This window comes from Falco cherrug, chromosome 2 (assembly GCF_023634085.1).
Source record: "Falco cherrug isolate bFalChe1 chromosome 2, bFalChe1.pri, whole genome shotgun sequence".
Taxonomy (NCBI): Eukaryota; Metazoa; Chordata; class Aves; order Falconiformes; family Falconidae; genus Falco; species Falco cherrug.
Genome location: NC_073698.1, coordinates 5,159,289 through 5,172,848, shown reverse-complemented (window position 1 = coordinate 5,172,848; position 13,560 = coordinate 5,159,289). Strand labels below are relative to the sequence as shown.

The 13,560-nt window shown below is 42.0% G+C and overlaps 1 protein-coding gene across 1 annotated transcript in view; it reads left to right on the top strand.

The window, feature by feature from the left end:
• TENM4 (teneurin transmembrane protein 4) overlaps positions 1-13,560 on the top strand; it is a 353,678-nt gene that overhangs the window by 211,922 nt on the left and 128,196 nt on the right. The window contains 1 exon segment of the mRNA XM_055703071.1: positions 12,425-12,610. Coding sequence (XP_055559046.1) covers positions 12,425-12,610 — 186 coding nt within the window.

Here is a 13,560-nt window from a genome sequence, read left to right as displayed (position 1 = left end):
AAATGATGGGGGCGTAGGGCCTTCAAAGCTAGGATTCAGAAGATGCCATCAAAATCTATTCTAGCTCAATACTAAAACTGCAAACCCACTCCTGAGGTCCTTAACTCAGTCCTTTGACAGTCATTGAAGGCCAGGAAATGTTTTGTACCAGCAAGGATTTCATCCTCAGCCTTGCAGGACCATAACATGCTGATTTGTGAACTTGTGATCTTCCCCATTTTATTTGCGTGGGGAGAAGTAAGTTTTCACTCTGAGGGAATAAAATATGTGCAGCCCAGCACTGTTACACAGGGCTATCACAGGCTCTGCCTGGCAGGTATCTGCTTTGTGAATCATGAAGGTATAAGTGAATCCAGAGAATCAACAGTGTTAACAAGAACTGTCATTGTACAAAACAAAGTTTTGGATGTAGTTGGGATTGTAAGTACAGATTTTAGCCTACCCATTGCCAAGATGAACTTATCCTTTAAAGTCTTCTAAGCTTTTTATTAAAAATTCAATAAAAGACTAAAACCAGCCAAAATATTTGAAATAAAAGTATTCAGGAAGGCTTTCATTTGAATACCCTTTTACTCCCTTTCCCTTTGTTTATTGAAAATATGTATAAGGAGACCCTGGTGTGGTGGGGAAAAAGGTAGCAGTTGATACGAGCTCTAGTTATTTTTGTGGGGAGTCCAATTTTCCAATTCTTCAAAAGTCCAAATATCTTTGTCGTTAGCAGATGAAAATGGCATTCAAAAGGGAGGGAGAAAACTCCCAATAAGATAGGAAATACAGCTTATGTTTCAAATGTGGATTCCTACTTACAGTCTGAGAGTTGAGATATTGTCTTAGCACATTTCCCTGGCCAAGCAGAGATCCAGCAAACCCCTGTCAGCTTCAGGACACGTTTAGGATCCTGTAGCCACTTCTCTCTTTGCAGCAGTCCTTGTGGTCTCGGTCAGATAGGGTGACTGAGGGAGAGATTGAAGGAACTGAAAACTTGTGCTCTAGCTGTTATCTCAAACTTGGCCAAAACCAATGGAAATGGTGATATCATCAGTCTGGCTCTGACCATTAGATCACAAAATGTTTGGTCTGATTAGGTCATGTCTCAGGCTGAGAATAGCGTATGTCCAGTGGTGTAACAAGCAATCCCTGGTCTTCACTGCCCTTAGGCATACTGTGATGAGTGAAGCTTCTTTCTCTTGTCTCAGCTATACCAGCATCAGTGCAAATTTGTATACTCCCTCAAAGGGCAATGGTAGGCTACCGTTGTTTATTTTCTGCAACAATTAGGGCAAATTCTCAGCACGCCAATTTTAGTTCAGCATTCTTCCCTATCTCCAAATGTGACCTCAGCAGTCACACCATGAGCTGAAAAGTTCTTTTTGTTTGGATCAATTATGCTTTGTGTTGTGGATTTTTCTGACTGAAAACAGCAGTGATGTACTGGAATCTTTGAGGTCCATGTTAACTTGGCTAATTTGAAGAATAGATGTTTCCCAGCAGCACAACAAGCTGTTAAATTCCATGTTTAAAACAGGCTACTGTTAAAACAGCATGTTTTGAGGATGGCTAAGCAATTAGCATGATTGGTCATATCACTGAAAATTTAGAGTCTCAGATAACTGAATTTTGGCTTATTCTCTGACTTTGCTTTTGAAAGGAGGAGCCTTAGAGTCCTTGCAGTTTCTGGACTCACATCATGCCAGCATGGGGGCTGGTCATAATTTAGCCCCTTCTCTACAATACAATATCTGTCATGAAGTTGCTGCTTTTTGGTTTTTTGTTTGTTTGTTTGTTTGTTTGTTTTTGTTATAATGTTAAGGAACTTCTTTGACATAGTCAGTGTAATCCAGCTGTCACTGGAGACAAAACTACAATCCTGCAAGGCTAGTGTGAACTGGTTCAATTTCTTTTGGGGATAAAACCAGTTGATCAAGACCATGAGAATCTGGAATGTTATAATTAACTGCATGGAATAGGTCATGCTCATAAAACTGTAGGAATCAGTGCATATTTCTGCAGGTGGGGTTTTTATTTTCTCTATTGGCAGTTGTGCAGCTTTTGAACTGAAGATATACAATGTCCAGTAAGTCTGGCCATTTTGTAATCAGCTCACAGAAGACTGTGTAGACATCCTCTTAGTTTTGTGAGTTTACACTTCTGCTTCTGACTATTCCCTCTTTTAACCAGAATACTGCTGGAATGTCAGCAAGGTGGATACTTGTGTGTAGACAGGCTCTGCCTGTGATCTACTTCGATTAGGCTGGATCAAGACTGTCCTCTCATACCTCACTCATTTCGCTCAGCAAGGATAGTCGTAGGTTCCACGTTACGGCTTCTCCACTTGCATTCAGTCAATTCCATGCTGTAGTTGGTGGGTAGCTCCTGCAACTGTGACCTTACACTCCAACCCAGCTGGAGATCATCATGATCAGAGTTTCTGTAAAGATTTATTGGATGTTTTTAGCTTCATCAAATCATGTTTCATTCCAATGTGGAATGGCTGAGATTAAATAATAGGGAAAACAATCTAGGAGTCAGTAAAACAGAATAACAAAATGAGCAAGCAAAAATCACATAAGGCTTGTCATATAGTGAATCGGTGTCTACTAAAGGCCAGAAGTCAGTGATTTAATAAGCTGTCTAAATTGGATGCACTGGGTTTAATATAGCTTCTCTGCCCCCTCCCAAGTTGCAAGGTATTCATACTCTAAATTAAACTATCATCACAAATGGCATTAATGAGCACCTTTGTAATGATCTTGACATATGAAAGTTTGATCCTTCTAGACCAGTGCTGAGGCATATGGACAGCACGACAGACATAAGGCACGAGGTGTAAGGACACACACAAAGCTTTTGGAGCACTGCCGCTGCATCCCATTTATGTGGATAGGCAGACATCTTAACTTCTGGATATGTCAGTCCAGTGTATTTCATACATGTTCTGTGTCTCCTTTTAAAGAAGATTAATATCAATAAAATTTCAAAGTTTCTTGGTGAAATGTTGTCTGAAGAAAAAGGAAACCATGTTAGGACTGTCTGTGTAGTAGTGCCGAGCTCTGAGTAAGGGAATCCTAAGGAAATCTAGCTCATGATTACTTCAGCACACACATTTGGTAATGTACAGAACTGGAAAAGAAATTAGTTCTTTTTAGTGACTGTAAGCAGGAGCAAAAGGTTTTTCTACTGTCAAATTATTTCCTCCTTATGGACGCAGAGAGGAAATTAAAATTAGTCCAGAGAAGAGTCGTTGTTAGGAACTTCATTTAATACATTAGGAATTGTTTCCTCACTGGGAAGCATTAACACACATCCCAGAAAGCACAGAGATCCAATTAAGCATCAAAGGAAAAAACATAATCCGGCACTTTGGGATATTTATTCTTACTCAACAAATCTCAGCTCCAAGACTGAAGTCCATCAATACCTGGCATTTCATGTCCTGCTATTCGGCAGCCAGAGACAGTTTAAAATAAAGTTCAGAATAATAAATAAGGGGAAGATTGACATGAGTACAAAAGTAAATCACAGCTACAGAGGAGATGCTGTAGACACAATGTGATGGTCAGTCCCTAGCATTTAAGGCAAAGATGAAAATAGGGTATAAATATTGTAGAAACTAGCGGCTGATAAAAGGCAGCAGACCAGTTTAATGGAATTTCATCTCACAAAGTTATAGCTTTTCAGACAGGAGCTAGAAAACCTTTATGCAAATATGAAGCAAGCTGAAATTGCACTTGGAAGTGATTTATTTATTATTTTTTAACAGACATCCCAACTGTACCACTGTACATTGTGCAGCTGCAGAGATTGTGTAAGAGCTGTGATCCATTAGCACGGGGGTTGCTAATAACTGCTCTGGTTCTTACTGTTACTATTTCCAGCAAGAACTCCCAAGAGTCCCATTGTGCTCTAACTTTACAAAGTAAGTGGCTCAGTCTTGGTGGACAGATATATATCAGCTGAAGTATATTATGATACCAAACTCATTTATTACTCATTTTAGAGATGGAAGGGGGGGTTCCAGGGTAGTTATGGGACAGATCTCCTGGATCTGCTCAGCACCAGGTGAGCAGCTACTCTGTGGACTCTTCATCTCCATGTTAGGCAGCTCAGAGCTGCCTAGATTCCTGATGTGAATCTCCAGAGAGAGATGAGACTTAGATGAGGATTTGCAGAAGCCTTTCAGTTAAACACAAAGCTGCTTATGCATGCAAAGAACTAAATACCAGGAGGAAAATGGGGGAAAGGGCTGAAGTGGGTTTAAACATTTGTGTCTAGCTGGGGGCTAGAGATGGGTGCTTTCTTTTATTAGGTATTTCTACTGACCCTTCTCCTAGATATAGACAGTTAAGCCAGCTCAACTACTTAGAGTAAAATCTCTCTCTTCTGTCATGCACGTTTTGTATCTCCTTTGTGCATACCCAGTCTTTTCTGCAAGTGCAGAATTGTCCCTTCTGCACATGTATTGAAGACCTGTACTCCGTTGGGGTGCTGCAGAGCCTGGCAAGAATCAGCATTCAGACCGACTCAGGTATCCTGGTTAGGGTCACGCTGTAAAACAGGATGTGCATTCCTCAGCGAAGGCACTCCAGGATGCTCCTCAGGGCTTCGGGTCAGTAGGTGGAAACTCAGGTGTCCTGAGTCACATTTCAAAACCATCGCTGAAGGTCATTGTTCTTCCAGATGAGGGATGATAGCAAAGCTGATGGATTCATTTTCAGTCTCTGAAGAGCATCCTTTAATCTTGATTTCCTCATTCATGGAAAGAAAATAAAAAACTGTTACCTTTTAGCTATGTTCAGTTTGCCAAGCTATGTAAAAGGCATTGAGATCCTTGAGTGGAGTGTACAGTAGTCTTAGTACCAGAAGTTTAATTGCACTCATAAAAGCCAACAGGTTTTCTATTTATTGACATAAATAATAATTATTTTTTCTACATTAGTAACACTTGCATAATTTATGGATGTTTTAAAAATAGGTAAACATTATTTGTATAAAGGCATTAAATTATGCAGACCTTGCTTTTAGGACATGATCCCTGAAGGAAAAAACACATGACCTCCAATTAGTGACACTGACACAGGTTGCACAAGCATTCCCCAGCTGCTACTGAAACAGGATGGTGTTCAGAGGATTTCATGCTACAGATTTGTTACTGGCAACGACAGAAAATTCAAACCTCTCCTTTCAGGTTTTATCTTGCTCCATAGTTTGAACCTGTCCTTATAACATTTGTAAAAAGGATGGTTTTAAAAGCTAATGAGCTTTATGTCTTCTTCAGTTCCAGCAGAGCAGTTCATGTGTCACTACAGAGTTATCAAATCACATAAATGAGAGTTTCATAACACTGCAAAATGTGTTTCATTATGAAGAATGTATTTAGCACTTCACTGCTATCTAAATCTTGCCGATCATGAACCTTCTGGTTTTTCCATTCATATCTTCATACTAGATGCTTCTCCTAGATATGCCTCATAACTTGCTTTCTAAAGAAAATGCAGGCTGTGAAAACAAGGCTTAGCTCCTCGCTAAACTCAGCCTTTTAGCTCTGTGCAGTGCCTCTCTCCTGTGCTTCTTTTCTGGAAGAATCTGTCTGAGGCTGGAAATTGCCTCAGATGAGCCAACCTAAAACAGGAAAATCCCAGTTAAGACAGATTTTTAATTATTAAATTTTCTATTAATATGTTGAAGGTCAGTGGAACTGCCCCAGTTTTCAGGAAGCTCTGAGCAATTTCACCTGATCTTATACTTTAGCACTAAATCCATATTTATTAAAGGATTTAGCAGGCAGGTCAGAAGCAGCTAAATCTCTGATTCTGCATCACATGAATGCTAAAGAAAAATTTTCATCTGCATTGCTCTTCTCTAAGCTGGAAAGCTTTAAACTGTTGTCAAGCCAATTTTAGGATTTGGGGGGATAGGGGTAAACATGTAAAAATGGATTTGCCATAAATGAAGCACAAATTGACATCATTATCCCTTTCCCAACCCAATTCTTTAATGTAATGTGAAAATAATACAGAATTCTGGATTATGCCGCATCCTGTGTTGGAAGCTACCGTCTCTGTTGTATCAATTAAGAAGGGCCATGAACAAAGCATTGCACTGGTGGCTAGTGTTTGATAGGTTTCTTTTCCCACTTTTCTTCTGAAATATCAAAGGCAACATAGCAGACTTTATTCTTCAGGGGACAGATTTGGGTCAGTTTTTAGCAGGATACCCCAAAAAAAAAAAAAAAGAGAGAGAAAGAAAGAATCGGGTACGAGGTTTTTATTTGTATGAGTAATTGCTTTAGTATTCTTACTTCTGAAGTGCTGTTAATGGAGTGTGACCTCATTACACCTGGCACAGAGCAAACGCAGAACAAAAAAGATAATCTTGGCCTTAGATAGCTAAGATTCTTAAGCATTAAGTGAACAACAACAGACAGAGACATGTTGGTGGAGGTAGAATAAAATTACAGTAAAATTTTCATCAATGCAATATGGAGAAATGAAGGCACATCAGCAGCTACTGTCAAGATTTTGGGTAGGTTTCAAGGTGGATTAGGATTTCTAAGAGAGCCTTGAGGAATTCTGAGGCAGTCTTTACAGACCAGAGGGAAACCTCTCCCCTAGTCATGAGGCGATAATGAGGAAAAAAAGCCATTTGTCTAAAAACTAGCCAGTAATTGAGGGTGGCCTCATGGGCTGGCTCCCAGTGGGGGTGAGTAGTGATGGAATAGAGCAGGCCCTGAAACTGAAGATGAGTAATTTCTATTTTGATTATTTGCATGAAAAATAACCACAATCCTGTTGGAATGGCATTATCCTTTTCTAAGGATAATATTTGTGGTGCACCTGAGACCCCTGGATGAACCACCCAAACTCAACAGGGCCTTGAGTACGTCTGCTCCAGAAGTTCTCCATGAAAGAGGTTTCAGGTGAATCATCCTCTGGAGCTACCTGTCTTTCCTCCTTGACCCACAGAGGGCAACTAAGCTCAATTTAGTTCTTCAGGTAAGAGTGTGACGTGAAATCCAGGCAACAGAGGACATCGATCCTAGGCAATAAAATGGCAACCCCCTAGATGGTAGAATAGGAATTAACGTGATTCCGTAGATAAAACCCTGCATCCATGAATTAATTAATGTCCATCAGTGTCCACTGGCAAGCACAGGTGTCAGGGAGCAAAATACAGGGTTTTACTCGAAGTCCAGGTATTTCCCACAGAGGTTGGGCTGATTGTATCTTTTGAAGACAGAAAGCCTCATATTTGCTCGTAGACCTGGGCACAAGGTTTGTTCCTCCCTTCAGGGAACTACAGGCAGTTTCGAGAGTAGCACAGCAAGATGAAGTAAAACACAATGCACCTTTTGGAAAGGATAAGGAATGGCTAGGCTGTTCATACAAACAGTGGAAGAGATTAAAGATGAAAGGAAATATTTAGTCACCTTTTGGGAACAGCTGGTATGAAAATATTTAACAGGCAAGTCTTTTATGCACAAGCACAGCGTTCTAACTCAACTTAAATAGGCAGGAGCAATATAGTGCAGCTGGCTAGTCTATGAATACTGTAATAGGAGAATTGAAAGCTTTCCTTCTCATTTGCTCATGCAGCTCAGATGGTAGCTAATCATGTCCTCTAATTTTAACAACAGAATTGGGAAATGGACCCCAAAAAAAATGCAGCTTGTAATGAGAACAGAGGTGGCAAATTCTGTCCCTGGGATTGAATGACGGAGAAACAATTCACCCGCCCTTTTCTGTAAATCAGCCTTAGTCATCTTGGGCTGCCTGAAAAGACCTGTATTTGAGTGGAAACTTAATCTGAAATCCATTTTGATCATTTCTTTGAGCGCCACCAGAAAATAAAAGCTACTCTGACTATTTAATCACCCATTAGAAACCTGTGAGCATTTAAGAGCATGATGTTACACCAGTTTAAGAGCACCAGGGCGTACCGCAGGATGTGTGTTGTAAGGCTATTTAAATTGTATGGCTCCCATCTATCTTTAAACTGGCAGGTAAATGGAAGATTTAGATTTGAGAGTTCCTGGCTCCTGGTTCACTGTCAGAAATAATTAAACTACATTTTAGGGAGACTGTCATAAGTAGTTTGCTTCACAAGTGTTTTTCACAGCTGAGGGTCTTTATTACAGCTCTTGGGTCTTGGGAATCCAAACCACCTTATATATCCATTATATAAAAAATTATACATTCATACCCTGGCCTGGAGCCTGCACTCTGTGGGGGGTGTGTGTGATGGTGTGACTGGGGTCTCAGCTGGGTGGGAGATGAAACCCCAAATGTTCCCAGCCTTCCTTTTCTGGGCTAGCCTGTTTGCTTTAGATCGTACAGTGCATGTCCCTGGCCACGTGTGCAGAACTGTTCCTCGGCAGCATATTGCCTGTGAAACATTTCAGTCAAGATGTAAATGTCCCAGTGGATTTTCCACCCCTTTTCATAGAAATGAGTCCACAGAGATTCTGCCTTTCAGAAAGTGCCTTTTTTACTCTTCACCATTTTTGAATGTCACTCCATTATCCTAGTTTTGCACCTTTAAATAACTCCAAGGGTACTGACTATCACTTCAAATAGCTTCCTTTTGTCTTTGCTTCTTTTTTTCGCCTTCCACCACCACCCTGTAGATATCTGACCTACTATAAGCTGCATTCCCTGTCTTACCAACAGGACACAAAACTGGATATCAGGACATCCAAGAGGCCCTGTGCTTGTCACAGAGTTCATATACCTGTAGACTCATCATTTTGCTTCTTTATGCCTCGTTTATCTGCAAGGTCCTGCACCTGGGTAGGGGCAACCCCCGGTATCAATACAGGCTGAAGGATGAAGGGATGGAGAGCAGCCCTGCAGAGAAGGATCTGGGGGTACTGGTGGCTGAAAAGCTGGACATGAACTGGCAACGTGCATTCACAGCCTGGAAAGCCAACCATATCCTGGGCTGCATCAAAAGCCACATGACCACCAGGTTGGGAGCGGTGATTCTACCCCTCTGCTCTGGTGAGACCCCACCGTCAGTACTGTGTCCAGCTCTGAGGCCCCCAGCATAAGAAAGACACGGACCTGTCGGAGCGGGCCCAGAGGAGGCCACGGAGCTGGTCAGAGGGCTGGAGCCCCTCTGCTGTGGGGACAGGCTGGGAGAGCTGGGGCTGTGCAGCCTGGGGAGGAGAAGGCTCCGGGGAGACCTTAGAGCAGCGGCCAGTGCCTGGAGGGGCCAACATGTAATGTGAGGATAGATTTTTTAGTAGGACTTGTAGCAACAGCACAAGGGGTGACAAAGAGGGTAGATTTAGACTAGATATAAGGAAAAAAATTTTTACAGTGAGGGTGGTGAGAGACTGGCACAGGTTGCCCAGAGAGGTGGTAGATGCCCCATCCCTGGGAACATCCATGGTCAGGTTGGACGGGGCTCTGAGCAACCTGATCTGGTTGAAGATGTCCCTGCCCGGTGGTATCCCCATTTTAGAGATGGAACCCTGAAGGTCAAAGCTAGGGAACGGGACATAATGAGGAGCTGAGTAATCAAGCGTACATTCTCTGGATTGCTTGGTAAACTGGGAGCAAGAAAAATGTATGTTATTTAGTATTCTGAGGTGCAAAGTTCAACATGTATGAATAAAGGATGTAAACCAATGACCAGGGGAGTGGTTCCACTGGAGCAGCCCTATGGGGAAAGACTGCTGGGAAGCACCAGAGGCTAAAACAATACTTTTCTAGTTTGGGCTTAAATACCAGCAGTCTCAGACTTAGGATTTTCTCAAGACATTTCTTCTCAGCTTGCTGAAATGCTGGTACCATAAATCTAACTTTTTATTTTTTATCTGCTGTTTCTTTTATCCTCCCCCAGACTTTGTTCATCAGGTCAGCCAAGGAGAGCCATTTTTTTTTTTTTAATGGCAGCTTTATTGCTACATTTGCTAACTTGCAAACTTGCAGGTCCTGTGTGTTCACATTACCATCCTGACTGGCCCACGCTCCATTGCAGTGCTGTCTGGCAGTTGGGAAAAGGGGTAGAAAACAGACACGGCTAGGCTCCAGCCCTTTAGCAAGTCAATGTTGCCCATCCCTTATGTTCATAACGGGCACTGTAGTATGATATTACCTCCCTCGCATCTAGGAGCTGTGAAAATCTGTGTCTCAATGCCAGATGCGAAGTAAAAACTTCTGACAGCAACTCAAGAGTCCTTCTTCAACCATGTCTTAAGTGTTTGATAGTGTAACTTCTACTGAATTCCAATAAAGCTTACATTAGCTTCTGTTACATTCCAGCAGCAAGTGGTGTGCGTGCAACCTTGGTTTAAGCACCCAAGGAACCCAAATACTTTTGTAAGTTTGACTCTAGATGGGATAGACAGAGAATTTCCTGAGTGTCTTAAGCACGTTTGAACTCCAGAGTTCTTTCATTGAGAATTTAAATATAGATGAGAGGGTTTGGAGACATCTGAGATGCTGCAGCAAAAGCAGTTCAACTGGAAACTGTTCCGCCACCCTGAGCATCCTGTACAGCAGGCAGGAGCTAGATACTGTGTTCATGTCACATTTGGAAAATGAAGTGTTTTCTAAACATGCAAACAATCACTATTATTATTATCATACTTAACACGGTCCTTGAAGACAAGAGTCTTTTTCAGTGTCAGGGGCTGGAGACCTTGCAGCTCTCTCCTATGGTGCAATACTTTTCTCCTGGAGTTGAAGTGGATGTTCCAGCCCCATATTGGGAGCATGTCAAAAGCCTCTGAAAAAAAAAAAAAAGCTCAAGCTTCCTGTTACTGGCAGTATTAATTAGCAAAAGACTAAAGGCAACTTAAGTAAGGCTGGATTTCGGTCAGGTGTGATTTAATGCAGGCTAAGTAGTTTTGAATATTTTATGTGCAGCCAGTGACATGGAATAAATGTCTTGTATAATACCAGTCACCCCTCCACCACAAGCCTCAGGGCCTGACTTCTGCACTTTATATACTCATAAGCACAAAGAGAGGCACCGGAGATGAGCTGGTGTCTGAAGTATTAATTCTGGAGGTACATAGCTGGGGGGAAAGAGAGAAAAATGTTCTCTGCAGAGTACCCTGGTACCCCTTTCTGGGCTTCCAGCCCAGCCCTGCTCAGCATTTCTTCTGTTCACAATTTCTCTTGACTCTCCCCAAAAGGAACTGTGTCCCCACTCTGTAAAATATATAAAATGTCTGAGTCGAGCAGAAGGCTTGAGTCCAAAACATTTGAGATAGCACCAGGCAAAAGTCAGAGAGAAAGGGGAAGGCCTAGCAGTCTGCAATAATGTCAGAATTGCCTCTCCTCCGATTGAGGAGAGTGCAGGCATGGTTTATGGGAGGTCAGAAGTGAGCAGTCAGGTGATGAGCCTGGAGAAGAAGAAATAGATTCATTTCATTTCATCTGCAATATAATACCACATCAGTATTTGGTGGGTTTTTTTGGTGGGTTTTTTTTTTTTTTCAACTTGCAATCAGCCCTGTATAGTAGTGGTGATAGCAGGCACTGTACCACCTGACTCCTGAGTACCTGTTCTCCACCAAGTCTCAATTTTTCCAGACAAATGCAGTGCAGATGAAAACATGAAGTCTCACAAATTCATACCGAGGGCATGCCAGGTTTTAGCCAAAAGCCTAGTGCTGGGCAAAAATATTATGTGTATCTGTGTCCTCATGGAGGGTGGGAAGGCCAGCACCCCTGAAAAGCCAGTGTCTTTTAACTCTTCTCTCTTTTGGAGGTAAGTACCAAAATATCCAGCTGTGACTTCATGCTTCCATTAACTCCAATAAGACTTGGGAACAAATACCATCCTATCAACTGCAGTGCATGTAGCTCACAAAAAGAGCATAATGCTACCTCCAAAATGTCTGAGAGGGGATTTTTAGCAGGGCGGTATGGGAACAGGGACGTAACAGATGTGCAGGCTCAGTTGAAATAGAAATATTCTGTATTAATTTTACAGAGAGAAGAAGGGGTTTAAGGAATCCCATCCCCAGAGCCATGGGTTAACAAGCCATAAACATGCTTTGCCAGCACTTAACTTCAGCATCAGTAGTTTGTCGGCACATTGTTTCCACACTTAACCAGATTTTAATTAAATGTGGCTTTTGTTCTGCTTATTGGAAGAGCCTTCCCCTTCGGATTTGGTGATCACAAAAGCTCAAGGAGTGCAAAAGAATTAGAAAGCAAATAGGAGGATCAATCACAGCAGACCTCTGCAATCCATGTCCATCTCTTTTTTGTAATATACTTATTAGATTCTTATTGTCAGGAAGGATTAGTGTTATGAGCTCCAGGAATTCCTTTCATTGCCCCATAAGTCGAGGTAGTGAAGTGTGGCTGCTTTTCTTAACAATAACGCTCTGCTTCCCCCCCCCCCCCCCCCCCGCCCCCTTCTCTCCACCCATATCCCCTCCTCTCTCTTCTCTCCTCTCCCACAGAGATTTGTGCAGCAGACTGCGGAGGACATGGCATTTGTGTTGGAGGCACCTGCCGCTGTGAGGAGGGATGGATGGGCACAGCCTGTGATCAGCGAGCATGTCACCCACGCTGCAATGAGCACGGGACATGCCGGGATGGCAAGTGTGAATGCAGCCCGGGCTGGAATGGAGAGCACTGCACTATTGGTAGGGAGAAAGAAAAACCGTCTACTTTTAAAAGAATAATTGATGATCAGGGAGGAGAAAAGGCGCATGCTTAATTGAATATGTGTGACTTAGTGTAGCATGAGCACCTTTGTTCTTGGATTTCAAGTTCTGACATCATACATTTTCATGTGGGAACAAGACAAAATGTCCTTTCATTTGTTGATGACATGGCTATCTGTATTTTTTATTATCAGATATGAAGCACACCTATATGATGTTTGACCTCATAGTGACGAGCCGTCAAATGTCAGCTAGATGCTTTTCAAAACATCCCACTTTGCCTTTCTCGAAAGGTCTTTCTGTAGCCTCCAAGACATCTCTCTACTATGGCGTTTTTCCAAAACATGCATCTGATTGAAAGTTTTCTTTCCTTTTATTTACTTCATTATTTGCACTGCCACTTTCCTCCCCAGTATAAAAGAGGGAACTGCAGTCAGATGACTTCTGGCTGGTTTTTAACCCTGTCTTGCCTATCCCTTGTCTGCTCTGTTACCTTTCCAACCATTTCTTTTCACTCTCTGTTTGGTTCTGTATTCCTCATGCACCTGGCACTTACCTTCAGCTTTCCATGTCATGCCTGTTATTGTTATTAATAAGGTTCTAACAATATGCCAAAATCATGCAAAGAGGTGCAGTTATCACATTATACAATTATTTGCAGCATCATTAATGAACTGGCTTGGCTTTACCTTCCTCCTTCATCTCACTTAACTCCATGATGCATTTTCCCTTCCTTTTCTCTGACTGTCATGAATTCAACCACTTTAGTCCCCATTCCATAGTCATGCTATAAAATCAGTAGCATTTAAACTCCCCAGATATCATTTATTATACATTAATGGAAAACTAAGTGAATCCTGGTCTGCTCTCAATAATGCCTGTGTGGACCTGAAAAAAATCAGTTGACTTTAGAAGAGTTGGTCCACAGC